Source organism: Embiotoca jacksoni, unplaced genomic scaffold (assembly GCF_022577435.1).
Source record: "Embiotoca jacksoni isolate LCO1_2020_lvr unplaced genomic scaffold, fEmbJac1.0.p SCAF_24, whole genome shotgun sequence".
Taxonomy (NCBI): Eukaryota; Metazoa; Chordata; class Actinopteri; family Embiotocidae; genus Embiotoca; species Embiotoca jacksoni.
In genome coordinates this window covers 184659-211954 of record NW_027185375.1, presented here as the reverse complement: position 1 = coordinate 211954, position 27296 = coordinate 184659, and the positions used below count along the sequence as shown (strand labels likewise).

At 37.5% G+C, this 27296-nt stretch overlaps 1 protein-coding gene, 1 long non-coding RNA gene and 1 pseudogene across 5 annotated transcripts; all 3 read right to left on the bottom strand.

Annotated features, from left to right (window-relative positions):
* Nucleotides 1-1657: 1657 nt before the first annotated feature.
* LOC138203838 (SLAM family member 9-like) lies at nucleotides 1658-7737 on the bottom strand (annotated as a pseudogene).
* Nucleotides 7738-10445: 2708 nt separating this feature from the next.
* LOC138203832 (SLAM family member 7-like) lies at nucleotides 10446-25960 on the bottom strand. Of its 4 annotated transcripts, none has more exons than XM_069158822.1 (11): nucleotides 25677-25960; nucleotides 25013-25306; nucleotides 24452-24703; nucleotides 13271-13516; nucleotides 12474-12593; nucleotides 12323-12338; nucleotides 12131-12219; nucleotides 11948-12025; nucleotides 11581-11637; nucleotides 11413-11475; nucleotides 10448-11059 (listed from the first exon to the last, which is right to left on the bottom strand). In XM_069158822.1, the coding sequence occupies exons 1-11, from the start codon at nucleotides 25723-25725 to the stop codon at nucleotides 10971-10973; spliced, it is 1353 nt and encodes a 450-aa protein (XP_069014923.1). In that variant the 5' UTR covers nucleotides 25726-25960; the 3' UTR covers nucleotides 10448-10970. The 4 variants fall into 4 exon arrangements, with proteins under 4 accessions (XP_069014926.1, XP_069014923.1, XP_069014924.1 ...); XM_069158823.1 differs by having other exon boundaries at nucleotides 10449-11059; nucleotides 25013-25303; XM_069158825.1 differs by lacking the exon at nucleotides 25677-25960 and having other exon boundaries at nucleotides 10446-11059; nucleotides 24452-24698; nucleotides 25013-25164.
* LOC138203840 (uncharacterized) lies at nucleotides 18368-19132 on the bottom strand. Its single transcript, XR_011178744.1, has 3 exons — nucleotides 19020-19132; nucleotides 18665-18700; nucleotides 18368-18445 (listed from the first exon to the last, which is right to left on the bottom strand). It is a non-coding gene; the product is annotated as an uncharacterized lncRNA (long non-coding RNA).
* Nucleotides 25961-27296: the final 1336 nt, after the last annotated feature.

Genomic DNA, 27296 nt, shown 5'->3' with positions numbered 1-27296 from the left:
GCAACACAAACAACAACAAAAACACTCAACATGTTTGGGAGTACAAATAACTGCTGTTGATAATAAATAAGATGTTGAGATACTTCCAGAAGTGGCTCCAGTATGTTCCGGGTTAAGCTGCGTTGTCGCCGCGGGTGTTTTTGTTGATGTCAACATTATGTTTTGTTTGAGCAGAGGAGAGAAACCACACGTTGTTTACACAAATATTCCTGGTTATGTGTATCTCGACTGATATTTCGGTTTCAAGAAGTGGATAGGGGGATGTCGGATTTCTAACTTTCAGTGCGGCAGGAAATGACGTTTAACGCCAGACGGACAACCCGTGACGTCAACCGACGCAGCCGCGAGAGTGCGTGTTGGACGTAAAAGCGAATTTCGGATTTCTTTATGAAGACATATCAAAACGAGCAAAACGTTGAGGAACAGAATGAACAACACACTGATGGACGAAGTGTGTCAGGAGAGGAGATCTGGGAGACCAACATGTTAACAGGGTTAGACAGGGATCCGGACACTTTAGCTGTGGTCTCTTTTGTTTGTTGGTATTTAGTCTTATTTGCGAGTGTATTCTGGGTCAGAATCTGTGGAGGCTATGATTTTGTAAAGCCAACCTGAGACACTGTCTGTTACAGTATATTGTGCAAAATAAATATACATTAATTTGCATGCAATTCCCAAATTTGCAGCAGAAACTGAACAATACAAAATATGACGTAAAAGAAGTCAGTGACGGACTACTTTTGAAAATTGTTGTGCCTCTTTGTTTTGTATAATAAGTCATGGAGAAGATGTAGGGGACATACTTTCTATTTAATGATCTGTCAGAGTGAAAACCTAAGAGTAACACAATTCAGTGTTTAGGCATATCGCTGAGATGGAAATATACTGGGAACAAATCACACTGAGCATACAAGAGCAGAGACACGTTGAACATAAATAAGACAAATACCCAGAAATCATCCAAGACTTGGATGTGCAAAGGATTTGATAGTTTGCACCTCTGGTGACATCTAGTGGTATAAAGTAGCTCACCAAGGTAACTTATTACTGGAACACTGGAAGCATCACCTCTTCTAAGATAATCAGGTGAATCCTCCAAAAAGGTAAGTTTTTAAAGGTGATGCAGAACAAAACCTTTCTGAAATACTGCTCACAGAACAAAGTGTGCCCCATCCTCACATCCAGTCCAGATACTTCTGAGAAATTCTTTGTCCTTAGAGTGAAGCTGCAGCATTACAGAAACCCAGAAATGTTTGGAAACACAAGTTATATTTCATCTATTGTAGGTGATGTTGTTGTTTTCTTTCAACTTGTTTTCGCCTCCTTCCTTTTTCACAGAACTAACAACTAAACAGGGTTTGACCACCGTCTGCTTTGACTTCCTCTCCCAGCAATGATAAAACATATTTGACAGATTCTCATGTAATGGTTTGTGCCTGGTCTCCCTGAAGACAAGCAGCATGAACATAACAATATCAAAGGTCATCTATTGACAAGAGACCTCCAACATCAGAACATTTCAAAAATCAGCAAAAACTAAACCAAAAGTAAAAATAATATTAGTCGTAAAAATGAGTATGAAAAAGTCTGTAAAAGATTTTTTAAAAAGATTACAAAGGTCTGAAGTCAAATGAATGAAAAAATACTGACAACTTACTGCAAGAAAAGAAAACAACTTTATTGATGCTCCAAATTTTTTTTTTTTAAATACAAAAAATAATGTTTAATATACATCAAATACTTTATCATAACAGGATATGTGGTTTGTTAACAGATTGTGCGAAACTGAAAAAGATGCTGACTTACAGTATAAAAGCTCAATTAACTGTTGCCTTTTGGAATAAATGCAGATCATGAATAACACGTACATCATAAACAGGAGATTAAAATCATGATACATTTCTTTCATGTATGTACACTGTAAATAATCTGCTATTGAATTGTATGTACTTTTGATTTTGTCATCCATCCGTCGGTTCCGTTGATACAGATCTCTTTATTGATCTGGAGGAAAAGCAAAGAATGAAAGGATGCAGGATTTTTCAACAATTAAAGGTGATTTATGAGAATTTACTTCCATTTGTAACACATTCATTATAGAAGTCAGCTTTGGCAAATCCCTAAAATATGTTTTGAGGTCATTCCACATCTCTGTAGGATTAAAGTCTGGGCTAATAAAATATTTATAATTTAGATGATAACGTGAATATATTCCAAGAAACTTTTACACATAAAGGCTCCACCCACCTCAAATTGCAACTTCATATATTACACAATTTTCATCTTCAGGGCTTTTGATTGATTCATAGATAGAAACATCACCTACAGAATAAAATCAAGCCGAAGTTTGCTTAACAATTCATTTAAAATCAGATAAACACGTGGAAATGTTATGATTACAGTTTACAACATGTCAGAATAAAAGTAGAGTTACCGTGGAGAAGAGCAGCGTATGTGTTGTGTTGAGCTTCATCCTGGTTGGTCATGTGGTCTGTAGCAGAGCTCTGACTTGTGCTCTGAGACCTGGTGGGCCAAAAACATTTAGTGAGTACAGTAGATTTAATAAGAAACACAGGATGTGATTCTGATGTGTTGAAAATGAGAAAAGTAAGCATGATACCGACCTGACAAAACATGAATCTGTGAAAAAGACAATTGCTGTTACATCATTTTTTTAAGTGCAAAGTACATGTATAGTAATCAGAATGTCTTTAAATATTTAGAGTGTAATCAATTTAATATGAGAAGGAAAAGTTTGACTTACCCTTTGACTGTTTGTAGTGACAAAACAGCAGCAGAAGAATAATCAGTGAAATTCCAGAAAACAGCCCAACAATCAACAGAACATGGAACAGAGATGAAGAGCTTTCAGCTCTGGAAACGGCTGTCATAAATAAAGGGTTTTAAAAAGTGTATGAATATATATTTTCAAAACAGATTGACGTTTTGTAATTTCCTTCATAACTCAAGATCAGCTAATTCTGTAGATGATCGGATTCAAGTTTTGTAAATATTAGTCCAACGGTTGTTGGTACCTATAAAACCGTCAGACAAGATTGTTTCAACCATTTGTCTTAACAGCTTCAATTCAGATCACCCTGAAACCAAACTTTCAGCAGGAGGTGATTGAGGATGTGGGACTTTGTGCAGAGTCAGGAAAATCTTAAACTGTAAATATTGATTTAGATAGTAATTTGTTACTATTTTCTCATTGTAAATTGATTTAAAAAAAAAGAAGTGGCACTGTAAGGATGAATATACTAACAAATTACAGCTTCATGGAATGCTTAATGTTTAGCATAATAATTGTGAGCAGCCAGAGTTAAATTTTGAGGCAACAATGCAGTAGCTAAGGAGCCAAGTTAAAACTAGATAACTATACAGCTACTGAAAGAAAAGGGTTTATGGTTTTTGATACAAAAACATCAGTTAATACTATTTTCCCATGTTCAATGCTGATGATGAAAAATAGCTTTTCATTTTCTAAGATAGACTTGAACTACTTAAACTGAATCTACAGGACACAGAATAATATTTGCCACCTTGAAATTCCCAAACATGAAATGTAAATGTTGAAATAATTCATGAATAAAATGAAAAACTCACGCTGTCCTGTGATGTAACGACACAAACATGTTAAATGAACATGAAAAAAAAGACTTCATAACATAATAATATCATTCACAAATATACACTGGACTTTTTCTACATTTTGTATTCAGAGAAATGTCACCAAGTCATACGCAAACTCACCAATTTTATTGATTGTGACTGAATCACTGTATTCTGTGTAGTAAACTGGGTTTTTCCTCACAAAAAGCTGTATAACTCAGGAACTAATGATGGAATTTGTAGCAGTTACTTGTTAGGGTTATATTTCTCCTGCTCTGTGGACGAGCAGGGGACTCTGAACTTATTGATCTGTCCTCATATACAGACTAGTATTAATTAAGCACTGTTTACTAACAGGAAATAAAATGACCATTGCTCATAATATTAAACCCACAGATATAAACCAGCTGATGTCTAAATATAATAATACTTGTTTATTCTGACTAATGTGGTAGAACGACAGACCAACATTGTGACTGTCTAACATCACAATGTTAAATCTTAAATATTATATTAACATTAAATAATATGGAAATAACATTTTGAGAGGGTCAAAACTGAATTTTAAACAATATTTCAAATTGAAAACTTTAAATGAGTTAATGGAAAAGCTTTAGTCATACTACATAAACATTTTGTTAACGTTTTAAAAAATAAACTGAGAGTCATGATAAAAGAAATTCTAACTTTGGGAAATGCGTTTGGAGCTGTGCATTGTCATCCTTGTTGTAAGTCAGATTGTAACTGCACTCTGACTGGTCATGTAGCATTTGTGGTTATTGTCAAAAGAAATACAGACAGTTAAGTTAAACCATTTATGAGTCACAACAGCCTGCCTAGTTTCATGCGCCTCATCACCAGTTGGAATCAATAAATTTGTCACTAAATACAATAACTAAAAACACAGGGATTCAACACTAATAAAACGACTTCTCTGCACAAACCTTTTTCTTTTGTGTTGTTGCTGCACGACCTGGTTTTGAACGCTGACTTCTCACTGACATAATTGGAAATGGTGCAGGTGAAATTGGTTTGTCCATCCTGTTCCCTGAAGTCGTATTGCAGCAGCCTGGAGTCAGATCGTGTTCGGTTCCCCACAGTCCAGCTGTAGTTGACAGAGCTGTCGGAGGCTCCACTGCACTCCAGAAAAACTGTACAGGATTTGTTGAGGGCCTCCCAGGTCATATTGATTGTTGTCAGGACTGGCTGCTTAGTTATGGGCTCTAATGAGTACAGAGAGAAAGAGAGAGTGTGACAGGTCATCTTCATCATCAGCACAGATACAGATATGAATGTTCTGCGGATGTGTTACAGAGCTGGGCCAATAAACGGGAGAATTCACAACAACAAATCTCCTTACATCCAGTTTTCCTGGACAAATATGGTCAACGGTCTAACGTCACATTGTGGTCTAAGCCAAAACTTCAACCAGCAGTGAAATAAACTATTTCAAATTGTCAGGTACGGGCAAATTTTACCTTAATTTATAAGATGAAAGTTGACAGCTGTGAGGACACAGAGTTCTCAACATGAAGTATGTTCATGTTAGCTTGTTATATGTGCAATTGTGGATCCCATTATATCCGTTGTAGCATAATTATCTTTGATGTCAGACATAAACAGTATTTAACATTCATAGGTCATATAGTGAGCACAGGAAACACAAGTAAATGAAGATAACCAGACACCAGCGCTGCGGTATCTGTTCTGTGTAGTATTGAATTATTTTGTTATAATAATAAGTTATCATTTCAATGACAGTTATTAGGTCAGTTGTTAAACAAAACAAGTGTCTTACCGTGAACTAGCAGAGTGATGATGACTGTCTTCCTTTGTTTGTTATTCGTGTCAATGGAGATAAAATGGAATTCACCAGAATCTTGAGGAGTCAGATCTCACACTGATAAATTCCAGTTTTGGAGGTTTTTGTGGAGTCGACGGTTGAATTGTTCATATTTCTCTACATCACGAAGGATGCCTTTTTCAGGTTTATATTTCCAATTATGTAACTTTACCTCTTCGGAGTCATTTAAGCACGATGACAACTCCACGGTGTCTCCAGCTTTTTTATGGATGACATTTTTATGAAAGCAAGCCTCCGCATCTGAAACACAAAAACAAACGACAGAGTATCATCTTTATGAAAGGTCATTGTCCAACTGAAACTATGTCCTATACTGTAGGTCTAATGTGCAAAGTCTAGCTGTAAATGTAAAATGATTGCAGAAGGACAGAAAAAGCAGAGAGAAGAATGAGAACAACACACGTGAAATTACATTTATGACATGCACGATATTCAACAACAAAGACTTCAAAAATGGCACAAAATAATAGCATATGGGACGACAAAGAAAAGTACATGCAGTATTAGTTTAAATTTGTGTTGTTTGTTCTCTACAGATAAATGACGACAGTCATTTAGGAAAAAAAAACTACTTAAATCTGTTGAGGGGGAAAAAAAAGCAAACATCTTCCTTTCAGACTGAACACAACATTTGGAAATAAATCATCAGAGCCTCAGTACCAGTTATGTTGTCAGGTATCGGCACACTGAACTTCCAGAATTAGACACAAAAATTCATTGTTGCTGTGGAAAGCAATTGTTCATTTGCACGACTAACAAATTGCTAATTGAGCACAATAAGACTTTGTGAAGATCGAAGCCGCTTCATTTCCAAAGAAAACGTGGTCCAACCGCTGACTGACCTCAGTGGCAAAGGCAACACGAAAGTTATTTCCTATTGTGCTCGTCACTTTCGGTCAGTGTTGCAGCTTTTGGTAAGGAGGGCTCAGGAAATGATTCTGTCTCTGCTGTCATGTCTGCCTGACAAGTTTTTCCAGTGTAGAACAGTTAGTTACTTTCTCACTAGATGTTGACACAATATTAAAACACTGATAGCCGGTGTCTGTGAGCTACAATAGAACCTGTACTGAGGTTTTAAACACTTACACACTCTCCTCTACTCTACTTTTGTAATTATTCTGAAAGGGTCCACACCCCCCTTTGTTCCTGTCGAAACAGCAAGTTTCAGAAACACAAAGGATGAGTTGCTCGAAGTTTGTTTCAGATGCAGAAGGAAATCTGCTGAATCAGTGTAACAAAAAATGCAAAGCATTTATCTGACAATATAGAGCCACAAGATACAATAGTTTTCCCAGTTTTGAAGCTATATATATATTAATAAATGCTCTGCACCATGAACATATATGTTTGTTTGTTTTTTTAATCAACAGGGAACGACTAATGCTTTTTGAACATTCAATGAGTTGGTAGCACATGTCCAGAGGATTCTGGAATCCTGAACGCCACGCTCTATTCATGAACACAAAAATGAGTGCAAGAGGCCAAAAAAATAAAGTCAACAGATCTGCGAGGAAAGGTGTACGTACCGTGGAGGCAGAGCCCAAGAAGTAGCACAGCAGCACCGTGTGAGAAGAAGCAGCTCAGACAGCGAAGGCGACCGCCAACCATCTCTGTGCGGAGAGGAACGACGTCTGTTTCCTCTTCTTTCAAACTGTGGCTCGAAAAGCAGCACAGAAAAAAAAATAGACAGGGTGGAGAGTGGGGGAGGTTTTCTGTCAACCAAGAAGCAGAAGAAGTGAACAGGCCTGCAGCGATATATAGTCAGATAAAAGCAGGCACATGAGAAAGAATATAACTGCAAAATACTAAATGACTAATGAAAGTTGAATTAAATGTATGTTTTGCTAAATCGGAGCTAATTATTGTTAGATTGTGTCACATCATCGTTTGTTTACATTGTGACAAAACTATTACGAGATACTTTAAATTTCGGACCCCACAGTATATCGACTCGGCCCATTTCTGAATTCATTTAAAATGACAAACAAATTGTTTCCATTCGCCAGCAGCTGTATCTGAGCACGATGTGAAGAGTCCACATTCAACAACCTTTCAGCAGGAAGAACTTAATCACTTCCTGTCATCAGATACTCCCACACAAGGAGGTGATGAGGCGATTATTGTTGAAATTCACAAAGGCTACATGTCATCAAAAGTGTGCAGACATTCATGACAGCTTGAGTGTTACTATTAAGGCATACTGTCATTACCGTTGTTTTGATCACTGCAGGGCCAGAGGAAGGAATAACTTTGACTTAAACAATGAACCACAGAGTGCTCTTGAAAGGCTGTGGGAAGGTAGGTGTGAGTCGCAGCAGCATCCTGTTGGGAACTGATGGAAAGATGCAACCAAAAGGGTCTTTCAGTATGGGGGCTGCGCAAATGAAAACCTGCATTTGTCCTCATCCGTTTTCTTCGCAGTGTGCATGTTTGCTCTTGTTTGATGAGGCCTATAATCTCATGCATCATAAGAAGTGTGATCATAGGCAAACTGGCTCAGACTAGTGCACTTGTTAACACAGAAGGAAATAAACTAGCCAGCATCAAGATCAAGGCTTTTTTTTTTTTTTTTCAATGCGGTCTGCTCATCACAAACAAAAAAAACACAGTGTTTAAAAAAAGAGGCTGTGTGGCAATGCCAAGCTGCCGGTTCTGCTCTGACTGACCTGACTAGTTGTACTTAAAAGGCCAACAGGAAGGGAATTCAAAATATCATATACTATGAATATATATATATATATATATATATATATATATATACTATGCTCGTCATTACTACATTAAGTATAATATTAAACGTGTAGAAGAGGTTTTAGACACCATATGTCCCTTTGCTAAACTCCACTCTGGTGTATTGTAGAACTGCTAAAACAGAAACCACTGATATGATCAAATAGTTCCGATAAATTTAAGGTGGTTACACCTTTAAAAGTAGAAATATAATGGATATATTTAAAAACAGTTTATTAAAATGTGTTAACATCAATTGAGACTTCAGACCCGAGTTCTATGTCTGAAAGGGGAACGACGACCATGAGGGGACTGTCCAACAGGAAACTCTGTCACCACTGCAGAGTGGAAGGCTGTGGTTTCACGGGTGTGATGTGTGAATGTGAAGAGAAGAGAGATTTTACTGGTAGTTGACATCTAAACAACATCAGCGGTGACAGGTGGTCTGTGGACTGCATGCAATGCAACATTGGATTTCTAATGAACTTCAATGTCAACGTCGTTCACAGATAAATCCTGGAACATGAAACAGAAACAGAAATGCCGCCTCCCACCGAAAGAACAGCGAGCTTAACTCGGTTGTAAAAAGCTACACGACCATCACACACTCATGTTACTTCTCCATAATTTCACACCACTTTTTATGGTTCGCTAGTCAGCGTTTTTATTTTTTCAAATGCTATGATATCTTAGCCTCATAGTACTGAAGTTTAAAGACCAACTGAATTTCAGCCAATTGTAATTTCTTTTCTACTGATAAGTTTTAAGTAACATCCCAAAACGGATAAGAAAAATGACCATTAACTGTGGTATTGTTTTTAACCAGGCTATGGGTGTGGCTTTAGAAGTGGAAACCTTTGATTGTTGTGAAGTATCTCATCAACAATAGGATGGATTACCATGCAACTTTGTTTTAACATTCCTTATGCCAGAGTTTGGAGCCCAGGACTTTGTTTAATCCTCCGACTTTCTTTTTGCAACCACATATGGGTTTTACATTTTTAATGATTTGTCGTGACGACTAATGGTTGGATTTCCCTGGAATTTGGTACTGATATCCATAGTGCTCGGAGGACAAACTGTCTTAAGGGAGGTATTGGCTTTCCCTTTTTATGCCACCAGCCGTTTAGAAATTTGTTTTTGTTTACAGCCAAACCAGGTCATACTCTATGTGTTGTATCATGTCATCAATATTGACTATGAAGACCATATTAAATGCAAAAGATAGTCAACAGGGAACAATTGACAGAGGTCTCCTAATTTGACAGGTTTCAGATATTAGGTCATTTTCTTTTTTTGAGAAATGATCAAGTGGATTGTAAGTCCATTTCTTTTCTAAGAACTTTCCATACACTGGACACCCCTTTCTCTATTTTAAACCTAATTTTCCAGGTAGATTCTACTTCTTTAAAAACAATCTTCTTCGGGCATTCAGCAGGATCAAGTGAGCCGTTTAACTCGAGCCCTTCAGCAAAATGCTCGGTGAAACTCAGAAGTGTAACAACAGCATTTTTCGAAAGAAGAAGTGGTACGATACCAGGAAAACTGTGCTGACCAGTGAGTCATACAAGAAACAGAACCAAGACAAAACTGAAATGTTTAATGAATGACCCTTAAGGGCCCTGACCCTTCACATCTTCTAGAAAAACGGAGGATTTTTAGAATAAAATAACTGTATGAATGTTGACACTTACAAGTATGGACTATTAATTAAAAGATATGAAGTACAGATGCATTATTTACAAACTTGCCAAGGAGCGACATGTAACACTGTTTTCACAAATGGAGGGAAGATGCTGAAAATAATCTAGAGCATATTTCTCCATTGATTAAATTGTTACACATATTAAACATGAACACTGATAGAAATGTGCCTCATAAAACACACTTCAAGATGCAAATGTGTTGATATTTAAGCACAGCCAACCACAAAGCACAGAGTAACTGAAAGGACAATCACAGGGCCCCCTCATGTGGCTAAAAATGTGAACCTACAAGTATTAAAATATTATATCAATGTTTCCCAAATAATAAGAAAAAAGAACATAGAAAAATAAAAGTAAGAATGAAAAATTAAATAAAAAACAAAATTCAAACAAGACCAAATTTTAAGAAAAAGACAACAACAGTAAAAATATGAAAATAAAAAAAGAATACATTTATTTAAAAATAAATCACACCAAATACACAAATAAAAATAATTACAAAATATGAATAAAAATAGAAAAATGGTTACAAGTCTACAGAGGATAAAACAGATTAAAAGGTCTGAAGACAATCAAATCAACGAAAACAATGCTTAATTAATGGTCAAAAGTTTTTTTAAACTACACAAAAACAATGCTTAATATACATAAAATACTTTCAAATAACAGGTTATGCTGTTTGTTAACAGATCACGCAAAACTGAAAAAACTGCTGACTTTGAAGCCACACTATGACGCAGTACAAAAGCTCAATTAACTGTTGCCTTTTGGAATAAATGCAGCACATAAACACCCAATGGGAACATGTACATCATAAACAGGAGATTCAAATAATAAAACCTGTTTTTCTGTGTACAATGTAAATTATCTGCTATTAAGTTGTATGTCGTTTTGCTTTTGTCATTCTCTCCATTGGTTTTGCCGTCATATTTATTGATCTGAGGGAAGAGTGAAAAATGAAAAGATGGAGCGTTATTCAACAATTAAGGGGGATTCATGACAATTTACTTCAAGTGTCTGTAAAAGTAAATCATTAGTCACGAATCCTGTTATGTGCACTATTTTAACACTGCGCAATTACCAAGAGATTTTCCTGGTTTGACTTCAGAATAAACCATCTCGTCAGCTGCTGCATGAGCTGATTTTCCTGTGAATAAAGAAATAATAGCTTTAGAATATTTGACAGTAACGTCTCAAGTTAAACTGGCAATGAAATGATTTATATGGATTTCTTGAAGGAAAAGCAGCACTAACATAGTGTACAAAAGAAAACAAGAGATAACATGTTACAGATTACAAATGATACGTAGCAATGTATTTTATCATTCTCAGCCATGTTGGTAGTTTTACACCGTATCTGTGAAATCAAAGACGTATGAAAGTTCATATATACGGTTTGTATGTTGCTGTAATTGGTAAAACCTTGTTGTAGTATTGATAAAGCACACCACAAAACACACAAAAAATACCTTTCGGCAGTATTGTTGTGATGCACCGTACCTGGAGATGATCTTATCTGCACATCAGAATACACACAGCTCTCCTCTGGTTTCTTAGTTTTCCCTGCTCGAAGGATCAGATGAATGACTAAACTTCCTGGACTTTAGTTGCAAAAAATTCTGAATTTTCCAACTATGTTATGTGTTTTTTACTACATCAAATACTCACCCTTCTTAGTGATGCTTTTAAGCTCCAGCAAAGAATATGTTACATCATTGGATTCATCTGAAATACATTTAAAAAAAAAAAATTTTACTTCAGAGACTGTCAGTCAATCATTTGCAGTTACTTTTGGCATCATATTCTGGTCTTTCTAAAATATTCATGTTCATTACAAAGTAAGTAGGCAAAAACAAGTGTGGAAACCCCTGAAAATGAAATTGGTTGTAAAATTAATCATTATCCAAGTCAAAAGTCAAAGTCATTCTTCTCGATTAGATTAGGGTCTGAGTCAGTTAAAATATTTGTAATTTATGTCAATATCTGCCTATATTTTAAGAAGTATTTGTAAGAAATTCCCAAAGGGTTCACTTACTTTTTCTCACCACTGAATATACTGCACCATTTTCAGCACCTTCAGGGCTTTTGATTGATTCATAGAGACTGGCATCAACTACAGAGTACAATTAAGCCAATGTTTAATTAATCATTCATTTGAATCAGATGTGGAAATGTTATGAATACTGTTTACAATACGTCAGAATAAAAGTGGGCTTACCGTGGGGAGGAGGAGCGCATTTGTTGCATTGAGCTTCATCCTGGTTGGTCATGTGGTATGTAGCAGAGCTCTGACTTGTGCTCTGAGACCTGGTGGGCCAAAAACATTTAGTAAATAAACTGTAGATTTTATTAGAAACAAGGGATGGAATTCTGGTATGTTGAAAATAAAAGAGGGGAGCGTTGCACCAACCTGATAAAACATGAATCTGTGAAAAAGACAATTGTTATTATATGATTTTTGCAAATCGCTCCGTCATCACTAAAGTACATGTATAGTACTCAGAACGACTGAATATTTAGAGTGTAATCAATGCAGTATGAGAAGGAAAAGTTTGACTTACCCTTTGACTGTTTGTAGCGACAAAACAGCAGCAGAAGAATAATCAGTGAAATTCCACAAAGCAGCCCAACAATCAACAGAACATGGAACAGAGATGAAGAGCTTTCAGCTCTGGAAACGGCTGTAAGAAATAAAGGGTTTTAAAAAGTGTATGAATATAGCACCACTATGCAGGGAATTTTCAAAATACTACTGTTACTACTACTATTAATAATTAACATAGCTGCAAGCGACAAAGTTTGAGGTCCAGGCAGCCTCAAAGATGATGCTGCAGACATGTTATTGCAACACAAGTTTTGCACTGTGACTTGAACCCTCAAGCAAAAGGGTTAAGAAACATTCTGCTTACCACCGAGCTATTGGAAAAGTATATTACACAGAATGCTTAGTGACAAAGAAAACATGGAACTTAACAGTTTCTCATGATCTCACGAGTGAATTTTAGTTATAGCGACCCCTGGTGGTGTATTTGTATGGAACATGGGGATCAACCAGTGACCCAGTCATGAAGAACTACTGTGTCCAGTTTTGTGAGAATCAGATGATGCATCACCATCATCATCATCATGGAGGACATCTACTTTTAGAAAGTTTAATAACAATTATTTTCAAAACAGATTGACGTTTCATAATTTCCTTCACAAGTCAAGATCAGCCAAGTCACACTTTGGGGCCTGAACAGTTGGTCAACTGAGGGTTTTCTTGCCCTTATGGTTTTTGCTGCACAATCACTGTTTAGCAGAGAATAATATTAGCTCATTAATGATAATATAAACAAAAACAATATAGTTTACTCACATTTCACCGCCATCCAACTCTGTGGTGATTCTTTTCCGGAGTATTGACACTTGTAGAAGCCTTCATCAGTCGTTGACACAGCAGAGATGGTCATCTGACCTCTGGGGTCATTTTGGATGATTGTGTCATTTTTATAAAAAATAACATTAGAAAGAACATTTTCTGTCCTCAATTTGCAGTCAAGAATAACAGATGATCCCTCAGTTGCAGGATGGACAGGGCTCACCAGGATAATATCATCATCACCTGTAAAACCATCAGACAATATGAACACTTATTTTGAGGTCAGATTGTTTTACCTATTGACGTAAAAGCTTCAATACAAATCATAATTAAACCAAACGTTTGTGCAGAATTTGACAAATCACAACCAGCAAATGTCATTGTGGATGTTAATGTTGATGAAAAAGGTGGAAGAGGAATTTTGAGGCAACAATGCAGTAGCTAAGGAGCCAAGTTAAAACTAGATAACTATACAGCTACTGAAAGAAAAAGGTTTATGGTTTTTGATACAAAAACATCAGTTAATACTATTTTCCCATGTTCAATGCTGATGATGAAGAAAAGGTTTTCATTTTCTACGATAGAATTGAACTACTTAAACTGAATCTACAGGACACAGAATCATATTTGCCACCTTGAAATTCCCAAACATGAAATGTACATGTTGAAATAATTCATGAATAAAATGAAAAACTCACGTTGTCCTGTGATGTTGACTGCGTTGCTGAAGGCTGATCCAGACTCACACCAGTACACGGTAGTACTGAACAATATCTCATGAACATTACATGTTGATCCTTTCATTGTGCCCCAGAAAGAACAGTATGACAGTGAGCTGGTACCATTAAACCTCCTCACTCTCCACTCAGCAGAGTTTCCCTCACAGGTCAGTGAAACAGAGTCAGAGGTGAAGTGTTGTGCTCTGTCAGGATTCACTGTGAGAGACGCTGATGGATTAAAATCTGAAAAAAAAAAAACAGGATGGTGGGTCAAACCAAATGAAAATTATCATATTTAATACGAATATTTTCTTCCCCCCAAACATAAATAAGTAGTTTTTGTGCTTAACCCTGACCAAACAGCGATTGTGTCACATCTAAACCAAACCATGATCCTCTCACACGGCACCTTGTGTGTCTGTATGAGATGTGAATGGCTTTGATAAAAAGTCACTATTTGATTCCTTGAGAAAGCGAAAGCGTTGCGTTTGCTGAAGGAAGACTAGAAAAACCAACGTGAATGGAACACATCAAACAAAAATGCAAACTGACCTCCAGACCAGACAAACTTAGGATTGCTGTAAACAGTGTGATATTCTGGATCTCCTCTTCCAGCTCTGCACAAATATCCTGCTGTGTCTCTCTGTCCATGAACAATGTAGGAATCTTGTGCCGTCCCGTTGATGCTACCAGACAGCAGCTCTTTGATGGAGGAACCAAACTTGTCTGAAATATCAGGAAGAGCTTTGTACCAGTAGAACCTCCATCCTGCAGACGGATGTTGAACCACACAGCTCAGAGTTACTGAGGCTCCAGGACTCAGCCATGATGGAGACACAGTGAGGACGGACAGGGGTCCTGTTGGAAAGATGAAGACATGTTACTGAGTATTGATGGCAGATTACAAGTAACATTTGTATCCTGTACAGTTGCAGTATTTCTTTATCTATGAATGTTTGATCTCAATATATAAATGTAAAGTTGTACGATATATCATACAGTTTTAAATAAATGAGAGTCATGACTGGTAAAATATGATGTGACTTACTTTCCAATATCATCAAACTGAAGGAATCACTCCACTCTGTTGAAGAATACGAGTCATCTCTGAGACGTCTCCTACAGTCGCAGTCTCCGCTGATGGATTCAGAAGCTCTGAATTTCCAGTATTTCTTGTTTTCATGGTGTACAACCGACCGGGCTCTTCTCCACTCATACACCCACTCAGTGGATTCACCTCCTGAGACTTCACATGTAAGAGTGATCATCTCACCACTGAATGTCGGGGACCAGTCGGGTTGTTGTCTTAAAACAGGCTTGTTGGGAACTGTTTCCACCACATATACACAGTTGGGATACAAACAAAAACGTGAAATCAACAGAGAAAGTTCTGTATTGCAGGTTTCATTCTTAATTCAAATGGTAATTACAAATGAATTCAAACAAAATGACTGAACTCACAGGTTATGTGAATGGTGACGTCATCACTTACATCAGTGTAGAAATCTGGGTTTCCTCTTCCTCCTAAACAACGGTAGATGCCTCCTCGTGATACACTGATAACTTTGTTCTGTACATCATTTGTTGGGAGTTGAACTTCTTCGGTGTCTGAGGTTCGTCTGAACCACTCGTATTTCCAGCCATCAGATCTCTCCACAGAACAAGTCAGTCTCACAGTGTCTCCTACTGATATGGTTGTTGTGCCTGGTGTCAGTGTTGCCTTTGGTCTTCCTATTATTGGGAAAAAAAAGAATAAAGAAAAGATTATTACAAGTGATGGTGTAACAATTCACCCTAACTAATAGTAAGGGAAAAAGCTACACGCTATTTAAGGGAACGGACGGACCTAATTTCGTCGTATGGTTCCAGCCTGCTGAACTCCTAGTTAACTAAAAAACTCAAAACCTAAACATAACGTCCTTACCTTTACCTGCCCATAATGTGGAACAAAACTATAAATTAATGAAAGCGACACAAGTTGGTTGAGAGGTGCAAAATATTAAAATGGAAAAAGTACAAATTAGGAGGCGTCCCACCTGGTCGGCAATTACCAAACAAAGAGGTGTGTCGTAACAAACAAAGGCCGCCCCCAACACACAAACAATACCTGCCGAATGGCCCAAACAACCCAAATATCCCCTGACCCCAAGTGCACAACCATAAATAGTCTTTGTTGACTTAAAACAAAGTCTCTAAACCAAAAAAGGTTCGATACCCGGTGAAACGTGGTGAGCCGCCACGGTTTAATGCCTCCAAGCAAAGTCCACGCAGATCTCCCCACCGCTGTTCGTCTAGAAGTTAAAACTCTTCTTCTGGCAGAAAAAGTCCATATCTCAGATAATCCAAAAGGAAGATACTCCACGACGTGGTTCCCTTGGGCAAGATCCCCTGGACTCGCCGCCAGGTATTGTTCTCTGGACGCCGCCTCCACCATACACCTGAGCGCTCTCTCAGTGACGTCACTTACCTTCTTTATGTAGTCCGGTTATTTGGGAATATAATCATAAAAACACATGTCCATTGGCCGTGCAGATGCCACCGGCCACTGACAATAGATGATGTACAATCCACGGTGATAGCAACCAAATGAACAAATTACATGTCCCCATCACAGTGACTGTACAAATGGTGAACTTAGGTGGTCATTACAATGGGTTGAAAAAAACAACAAAATTGTATGTTTTCATATTACAGCTGCAACCTTCCACTTGTAGTCAAATTCCTTTCTAAATTCTCCATCTTTAAATTTGAAAAAAGAAATTGCACTTACATTTTATTAATTACCAACTATCAGGTGCAACATGATGAAGACAAATTCTAATCTGTTCACTCACTGTCTGAATAAAGATGCAACATGGAGCAATTTTGCACATTAGAGAATTTAGACAGTACACACAACAAACGTGACTTACGTGATACTGACAATGTGATGGCTTCACTCCAGTCTGTTGAAGAATACGAGTCATCTCTGAGACGTCTCCTGCAGTCGTAGTCTCCGCTGATGGATTCAGAAGCTCTGAATGTCCAGTATTTATTGTTTTCATGGTGTACAACCGACCGGGCTCTTCTCCACTCATACACCCACTCAGTGGATTCACCTCCTGAGACTTCACATGTAAGAGTGGTCATCTCACCACTGAATGCCGGGGACCAGTAGGGTTGTTGTCTTAAAACAGTCTTGTTGAGAACTGTTTCCACCACATATACACAGTTGGGATACAAACAAAAACATGAAATCAACAGAGAAAGTTCCATATTGCAGGTTTCATTCTTAATTCAAATGGTAATCACAAATGTATTCAAACAAAATGACTGAACTCACAGGTTAGATGAATGGTGACTTTATCACTTATATCAGTGTAGAAATCTGGGTTTCCTCTTACTCCTCTGCAATGGTAGATGCCTCCTCGTGATACACTGATAACTTTGTTCTGTCCATCATTTGTTGAGAGTTGAACATCGTTGGTGTCTGAGGTTCGTCTGAACCACTCGTATTTCCAGCCATCAGATCTCTCCACAGAACAAGTCAGTCTCACAGTGTCTCCCACTGATATGGTTGTTGTGCCTGGTGTCAGTGTTGGCTTTGCTCTTCCTATTATTAGGGAAAAAGAACAGAATAAAAAAAAAAAGATTATTACAGTTGATGGGTTGAAAAAATAACAAAATTGTATATTTTCATATTACGGCTGCAACTTTACACTTGTAGTAAAATTCTTTTCTAAATTCTACATTTTCAAATTTGACAAAAAAAATTGCACTTACACTTTATTAATTAATAGTTATTTTCACTGCAGAGAAAAGATGTTTTAAACCACCGTTGATTTGTGTCCATTTCAACATGGTGTCAAAGCTAAAGTAACTATTAACGAAGTAACTATTAACTAAAAGATTATTGGCCTTTGCAGAGGTCTTCACTCTCAGATTACTCTTCTTGTCACTTCTGCAAAAGATGATATTTTACACCAAAACACACATGTAGTGATTCTGGATTACAATCTTTGAACTTTCTCGCAACTTCTGAGAGAAAAGTATCAGGAACAGTGAAGTGTTTCAATTAAAGTTTCACTGTATTTAAAAGATTCTTACACAACAAGATTAATTAAATGTACACGGTATTACATATACTTTGAATAGGGATCATAAATTCCTGCTGTCATGTCATAGTGATAAAATACTGAGGACTTACCTGATACAGTTAAAGATAGGACATTACTGCACTTTGGATCATGTGAGCTCCTCTTACGACCGCAGCACTGATAGTTACCACTGTAGTAAGTTGAACTAATTTCAAATGGGTGCATTTTATGTGAGTTGTAGTGAATCACTTCTTCGTCATCCTTTTTGATTTTGTATTCCCAGTCAGTGACTTCTCCTTCCTTCATGTCACATATGAACGTAACAGTCTCGCCGGTAAAATAAGTGGACCAGTCAGGGTCAGAGGTCAACACAGCATCTAGAACCCAACACAAACATATGCAGTATAAAACACTACACAGTTAGCAACGGAAAACACTTTTACACACTATGCAAGGAACAATCAGTGTAGATACATACAATGAAAAAGACAGATGACCAAAAAGAAAGCAGAAAGAGGAAGTACTGAAGCGATTAATAGGTAATGAATGAATAAAAAGAAATAAAAGAAAGAGAAAAGTGGAAACTGTATAATTACCTTCAGCGTGTCCATTGAAGGGGAATGTACAGAGCACTGCAAGACAGGTCAAAACTTCAGATATTATCAAACTAAAGCAAATGACCAAATATTTAATGAACAAGTAACATTTGGAGTTTTACCAATGTTAGTTAACATATGAACATGAATATGTTAAATTAATCAAATCTTTGAGATGCATTAAAACAGTCCTCTACTCTCATCTGACCAAAGTTATTAATAAAATGGTGAATCTGTTCTCTTTTCTATTCACATATTCAGAAAAAGGAACAAGTGACCGATAGCCTGTTGCTCTCACTGAAACCTATTCATCAATCCGTACGATTTAAACAGAAAAAGTCGGTGATGTACTCACAGAATAATCCCAGCTCACAGAGCAAAGTGTGCCCCATCCTCACATCCAGTCCAGATACTTCTGAGAAATTCTTTGTCCTTAAAGTGAAGCTGCAGCATTACAGAAACCCACAAATGTTCAGAAACAGAAGTTATATTTCAAATATTTTGGGTGTCTTTTTATCTTCTTCTTTTTCTTTCAACTTCTTCTTCAGCTTGTTTCTGCTTCCTTTCTTTTTCACACAGCTAACAGAACTGAACAGAGTTTGACCACAGCCTGCTATGACTTCCTCTCACAGCACTGGTGAAACATATTTGACACATTCTCACGCAAATGTTTGTGCCTGTTCTCTGATAAAGTAATAGACTGAAAACTACAACTTACAAGTCATTTTCCAACATTTATAAAACATAAGACAACTGAAGACAAGCAGAGTGAACATAACAATGTCAACAAGTCATCTACTGCCAAGAGAACCTACATTGAACTGTTGTCTTATCAGCTTTTCATTCCCATGTAAAGCACTTTGAATTTCACTAACCTGTATGAAACATAAGTGAAGAAAATTTAAACAACTGGGGAAATTCTAAATATAATTTTAATGATTTTTTTTAATGCATTTTAAACTCAGGAAAACTCTTCAAAGGACATAAAGTTCATGTGTTTGAGCTTTAGTCAGGCCTTACTTACATTTTTGTTGTCTTTGCTTCCTCCTGGTCTGCTTCTTATGTTTGGTGGGAGCATCAGCACCTTTATAGAGTCCATTAAAGCATTAAGGTAAATACTTTTGAAAATACAAGGACAGATTCAAAGGTTTATGTTTTGGTCCTTTATGTCCCAACTGCTGCTGACAGTGACACTCACTGAGAATAAGACATTTCAGTTTCCAGCCATTATATGATCATCCTGTAGGCTACTGCTGGCTTGCAAAGGGTCAGTGACTTTTGATGCGACTGTAAAGGTAGCAGCATAAATTCATTAAATGTTTGAAATATGCTGTTCAATAAATACATTGCCACCGAGAATGAGTAAAGTACACTAATAACAGAGGTGTCACACTCACTGATACACTCACTGGTAATCGTGCACTTTCTGATCCAACAGTGAAACTTTCATCTGAAAATATGTTCATTCTGAGTTGAGCTTCACTAAAGTGTTCGATTACCCGAACACAGAATCTTTTTACGTGTCCACCTGATGGTGAAATTGTGGTTTTGATTTTGGTCATGACTTCACCAACAGGAAGTGATTGAGCTTGAGCAAAGCGGAAATCGTGACATTAATAGAAATGAGGGTGAAGAGAGTATGAATAATAATCCTAAAAATAAGAATTAAAATAACAATAAAAAAGACTATAAATAAAAACAAACATGAGCATAAAAAATTGTATGAAAAAAATCTGTAAAAGATTAATAAAAAAATAAAAAAAATAAAAAGATTAAAAGGTCTGAAGTCTAACAAATAAATGAAAAAAAAAATACTGGCAAATGAATAAAAATGAAACTTTTCAACAAACATATTTGACACTTTCATAATCTTTTAATCGTGTAAAGTAACGTTGATCATGATATATAATAATAGTAGAAGTATTTTTTCGTGTCCACACAGGAGCCTCCTCATGTAAACATTGTTGAAGAATCTGACTTTAAATCTGCATTAACAGCAAAAGACCTCATATTTCAAACTTTCACCTGATGCAGCATTATTAAACAGTATACATTCAAAGTTTCCCGCAAAAACTTCTAAATAAATGTAAATAATTATAGGAAGTGATTATGCAATGCATGAATAGCAAATAGGAGACGTGTGCTTTGTGCCAAAAGAGGCAGTATTGAGTCTATATGAAATTCAAATGAACTACTGAGCATGTCTGATATTTGAGTACCAGAATTGCAGACAATGATCTCATAAAATGCTTTGCTTTGGTTTTTGTTCTCTTTACAGACTTCGGAAAACAGGGTTATCCAATTTATATGGATGTTATTAAGAGCTATAAGCCAGTTAATAATTTGTAGAATAACTCACCACAGTGTGCACCCAACATGCATCGTTGCCAAGAGCTGTTCACACTTTGGCCTCAGAATAAACTGCTGCATCCGTTGCTGCAGGACTTCCTTTCCTTTGAACAGAGATGATTCTTGTAACCACATTTGTGCTACGATGAAAATAAGAAGCCGCAGGAACATTTGAGTTAAGGTTTCCACAAATACAAAGAATATCAGTGTATTATAGCTTTTATTAATCCACTGATGTAAACTGTTAATGCATATAGACAAAATGTCAAATCAACAGAATTACAACCCATGACATGATCTTATTTGTCCATCATAAACTTATTGGAGAATAACAACTGCAGGTGATTGCAGACTTTGCTGACCTTGTTTTTTTCTTGCCTTTGCTTTTATTGTGGCGGGTGACCCGTGGATACGTCAGACTCCTCTGAAACAGAAGCCAGATGTCAGGATACATTCATCCAGCAGACAAGATACACTGTACAGATGTTGGATGAATGAACTGAAGAAATGTGGGACGCTCTTGTGTCACTACATTACTAGATATTGAAATAAACATAAAAATACACAGAAATAAATTGATGTCCCCACACTGACTCTTTATGTTATGAGATGCAGCAGGATCGGACCCAAATGCAAACAGAAAACCGAGTTCAGGTACAGAACAGACTTTATTTTCTGGTGGAGGATGAGTCCGAGGCAGGCTGGCAAGCTGGATGGAGCGTGTGGTCTCCCGAGGTCTGACACAGGGTAGCAGGCAGAATAGAGGAAGTCCACGGCACGACACATGGCTGGCAGCATTGGCAACAGGTTGTGGGTGAGTGGACGTAGCAGATCGTATGAAACGACAACCCAGGACTGCAGGACCAGGGTTGATATCGTGTCGGGAGGTGATTAGTGGGATGAGGAACCGGTGTGTCAACCTGCAGGTGGTAATCAGCTGGATTGTCCTCAGCTGTGCAGGCTGATCAGGGGCGTGGCCATGGGAGGTGTCTGGAGGCAGGCAGAGGAGGACAGAACAAAACTAGAAGCACATGGAAAACAACAACAAACAGGGGAATGACAGAACACATCAGGAGAAGAGATCTGGGAGACCAACATGTTAACAGGGTTAGACAGGGATCCGGACACTTTAGCTGTGGTCTCTTTTGTTTGTTGGTATTTAGTCTTATTTACGAGTGTATTCTGGGTCAGGATCTGTGGAGGCTATGATTTTGTAAAGCCAACCTGAGACACTGTATGTTACAGTATATTGTGCAAAATAAATATACATTAATTTGCATGCAATTCCCAAATTTGCAGCAGAAACTGTACAACACAAAATATGATATAAAACAAGTCAGTGACGGACTACTTTTGAAAATTGTTGGGCTTCTTCGTTTTGTATAAGTCATGGAGAAGATGGGGGGGGACATGCTTTCTATTTCATGATCTGTAAGAGTGAAAACCTAAGAGTAACGCAATTCAATGTTTAGGCATATCGCTGAGATGGAAATATACTGGGAACAAATCACACTGAGCATACAAGAGCAGAGACACGTTGTACATAAATAAGACAAATACCCAGAACTCTTCCAAGACTTGGATGTGCAAAGGATTTGATAGTTTGCACCTTGGTGACATCTAGTGGTATAAAGTAGCTCACCAAGGTAACTTATTACTGGAACACTGGAAGCATCACCTCTTCTAAGATAATCAGGTAATCATTGGAGGAGCCTCAAAGTGCAACAGTGGTCTAAATACACATCAAAATACTAAATACTGAATACTAACGACGTCATTGGTCGATGGTCTTATCATTAAGAAAATGTGTAAATCTGACTTTCAGAGCTGCTGTTGTACTCTCAGGATTGTTTTTATTTTCTGTGGGCTCTGTGAGTAAATAATTAGTCAGCTGTCGCTGTTTCATCATTGTTTTGTATGTGTCGCCTATATTTAGTTAGTCTTTTCTTACATGATTATTATTTCTTTCCTAGACAAATATTGTTCATGATTAAGTACACAACTTGATTTTTAAGGGACATAATCGTGCATGTAAGAAAATATTTTACAGCATTTTATACACATACCCTCACTTGAAACATATTTTTAGCTTGGAAATAGTCAAAACAGTATGAAGGGTAATAAAATGGGGGGAAAAAAGTTCAAAACTCATTTGATAATCTGTAAATTACAATTACTGTCATTTAATGTAACTAATCCTGCAATAGTGAGTTTTTATTTTTCTTATACTTGCAGTTGGAAAGCGCAAACAATAAAAATTCCTTTTTTTTTTTTTTTTTTAATTCATGTGGTACATTTTTCCTCTATAACACTGCACTCCAACGTGTGTGACAATAAAATGGTAGGACAAACAATTATATTGTTGAAGAAACTACAAATAATAATCTCATTTTTATTAAAACATTAATAAGCTTCAAGCACCTACCAAAGACTAAGTATCACTGTCCAAAATAGCTGCATAACGAGTAATGATGTGTCCTCCACAAATTCTAACCACAACCTTGAACTTGTGTCGTTCATGTCTTTTGAAATCTTCTTCCACCTACTGGCGTTGCCGCGGCTACGGATTTTTCTGCTTCTGCAGCACACCGTATACCGTGTCAACGCACGCGGGGCTCTGCTCCTCATCCAGGGGGACAGAGTCTGAAGTCCAAGCCTCTGGTGTTTCCTCGTGGCCTTTCCCATCACTGCTGCTGTCACTCCTGCCAAGAGAGGCGGCCGCGTGTGGCATCTGTAAAGTGCTGTAGACGGTATCTACTGTCTGGATTTCCCTCCAGTCCTGTTCCTGTCTCGGCCCGCTGCTCCGGCTGAACTGTGCGACGTCCACGTTTTCATACGAGGCCTCAGCTTGACTGGAAGATGTAGAGACTCGAGACTCGAGTCGTGGCTGGGTCTCTGTTGGGGGGTTTCGCATTTCCTGAGCGGGAAATGGACGTGCCTGGAAATAATGCAGTAAAATATGATTTCATATGTCAATTGTATGTTATTATTTTATTTTTTATCAGAATGTTTTCAAACATACTACAGTATCCCGACATTAAAACCTTCTGATGTTACACAATCTGATGTTCTGCTAGATGACTAAGATCATTTTAAAATTGTTCTTTGTAAATGCAGCTTACCTGCTGGAGATTGCTTGTTTTTGAAAAGCGCCTCATAGCCACAAAGCCAATACAAGAGAACAACACTACAACAAATACAATAACTATCAGTATTTCATAGAGTTGTTCTGATGGGTCTTCCTTTTCAGGCTTCGATTTGCTGAAACCTGGAAACAGATGGGAACATATTTCTAACAGGTGAGAAATTTGAATCAGCAAAAAAAAAAACAGGTAATCATTTAAACAGCACAGAGTTCATCTGAATTTCAGTACAATAATTTACTAAATGATCAACCGACAGCCTTATTGCTATTTATAAACAACCCATAATACTTACACAGGTCTTTGCTTTTAGAAACGTTACTTTTGCTAACGTGGTTGTTGCCACTGCAGACGACAGTTCTGTTGTCAGTGACGACGGTGATGTTGACCTTGCTGAAGGACTTCCCAGATGCTGTGCAGTTGTTTTCGTCGCAGACAAACCACACCCAGTCGTCCCGGACGGAGCAGTTCACTGTGATGTTGCAGAATCCCGTAGAAACGTTGGAGCGAAGCACCAACATCTCCATCACAGGCTGAGGAACCTGTTCTGTACAAAAAAAACCACACAGCCAAGCAGACAAATCGATGACTTCATGGAATCCTCTGTGGGCCACCTGCCGTAAACACACCCCAGCGATCATCGATGGAAAGTTAAATATGAGGAAGGACACGTAGCAGACAGGAATTTTTTATTTGCATATGAAGTTGTGGGTAAAAATAGTGCCAGATAGTTTCACGCGTGCTGTCACGATATGTTTGAGAAGTTGATCTTAAGGTAAATGCGACTAAATTCAGAGATGTATGAACATTTAAAGCAGATCCATGAAAAAGAAAGAAAGTAGTGCATACGACCTACCTTGAACAATGACCTGATGTGTCTCTGATGTTGATGTGAAATTAGAGTCGTAGAATGATACTTCATAGATGCCACTGTCTCCGTCAGTCAGCTTATTCAGACACAATGAGAGGTTTCCAGGACTAAAAAACACTCTCTCTCTGTGACTGGGTTTGATGAATTTATCAGAAGCAAAAAGTGTTTCACCAAACTTCCATGTACCACTATGTACTGGAGGTGGTTTCCTGACACGTAGACACACTGAGCTGCTTTTCAGTCTATAATGCGTCGCTGATGGGTCCTTTGCCATCACTGCTGATAGGAAACAATCAAGTAAAAGAAAATAGATCTTAGAAAACATTATCACAACACCTTAAAATCCTACCGCACATACAGCAGATATTTTGAGATGAGTACGATACGTGTGGATGCAAAAATAAATCCTTTTTCTGACTTTTACTTTTTTGCAGCAGCATTACAATAAAACAATAAAGTGAGAAAATATCTTTAAAAACAAGAGGACATGTCAGCATTAAAAAATTTGATCCAAGGAAACATTTCAAAAACAAATGTTGTTAATGGTGCCCATGAGGAATTCGTCCAAAATTTCTAAACATCAAAAAACAACGTTAGAATTTGGTTTAAAAAAAAAAGAAATAGATGAACTATTTTGTATTAATCTTACCTGTAATAATCCAACAACTCAGTAAAAGAAGCATTTTCCATCTGCTCATGATTCTTTGAAGATATCAAGTATATAATTGCTTAACCGGAATCACGTGTACCTTACACGTTACACGTGGAACAACAAAAACACTCAACATGTTTGGGAGTACAAATAACTGCTGTTGATAATAAATAAGATGTTGAGATACTTCACGTGTTGTTCCCACAAATATTCCTGGTTATGTTTATCTCGACTGATATTTCCGTTTCAAGAAGTGGATAGGGGGATGTCGGATTTCTAACTTTCACGGTGGCAGGAAATGACGTTTAACGCCAGACGGACAACCCGTGACGTCAACCGACGCAGCCGCGAGAGTGCGTGTTGGACGTAAAAGCGAATGTCGGATTTCTTTATGAAGACATCAAAACAAGCAAAACGTTGAGGAACAGAATGAACAACACACTGATGGACGAAGTGTGTCAGGAGAGGAGATCTGAGAGACCAACATGTTAACAGGGTTAGACAGGGATCCGGACACTTTAGCTGTGGTCTCTTTTGTTTGTTGGTATTTAGTCTTGTTTGCGAGTGTATTCTGGGTCAGAATCTGTGGAGTCTATGATTTTGTAAAGCCAACCTGAGACACTGTATGTTACAGTATATTGTGCAAAATAAATATACGTTAATTTACATGCAATTCCCAAATTTGCAGCAGAAACTGTACAACACAAAATATGATATAAAACAAGTCAGTGACGGACTACTTTTGAAAATTGTTGTGCCTCTTTGTTTTGTATAAGAAGACATGGAGAAGATGGGGGGGGGGGGGACATGTTTTCTATTTCATGATCTGTAAGAGTGAAAACCTAAGAGTAACACAATTCAGTGTTTAGGCATATCGCTGAGATGGAAATATACTGGGAACAAATCACACTGAGCATACAAGAGCAGAGACACGTTGTACATAAATAAGACAAATACCCAGAAATCATCCAAGACTTGGATGTGCAAAGGATTTGATAGTTTGCACCTCTGGTGACATCTAGTGGTATAAAGTAGCTCACCAAGGTAACTTATTTCTGGAACACTGGAAGCATCACCTCTTCTAAGATGATCAGGTGAATCCTCCAAAAAGGTAAGTTTTGAAAAGTGATGCAGAACAAAACCTTTCTGAAATACTTTATATATTTCATTCAATTTGAAATGAGAGATGTTTTTTTTTTCTAAAGTCGGTGATGTACTCACAGAATAATCCCAGCTCACAGAGCAAAGTGTGCCCCATCCTCACATCCAGTCCAGATACTTCTGAGAAATTCTTTGTCCTTAGAGTGAAGCTGCAGCATTACAGAAACCCAGAAATGTTTGGAAACAGAAGTTACATTTCATCTATTGTAGGTGATGTTGTTTTCTTTCAACTTGTTTCCGCCTCCTTCCTTTTTCACAGAACTAACAACTAAACAGGGTTTGACCACCGTCTGCTTTGACTTCCTCTCCCAGCAATGATAAAACATATTTGACAGATTCTCATGTAATGGTTTGTGCCTGGTCTCCCTGAAGACAAGCAGCGTGAACATAACAATATCAAAGGTCATCTATTGACAAGAGACCTCCAACATCAGAACATTTCAAAAATCAGCAAAA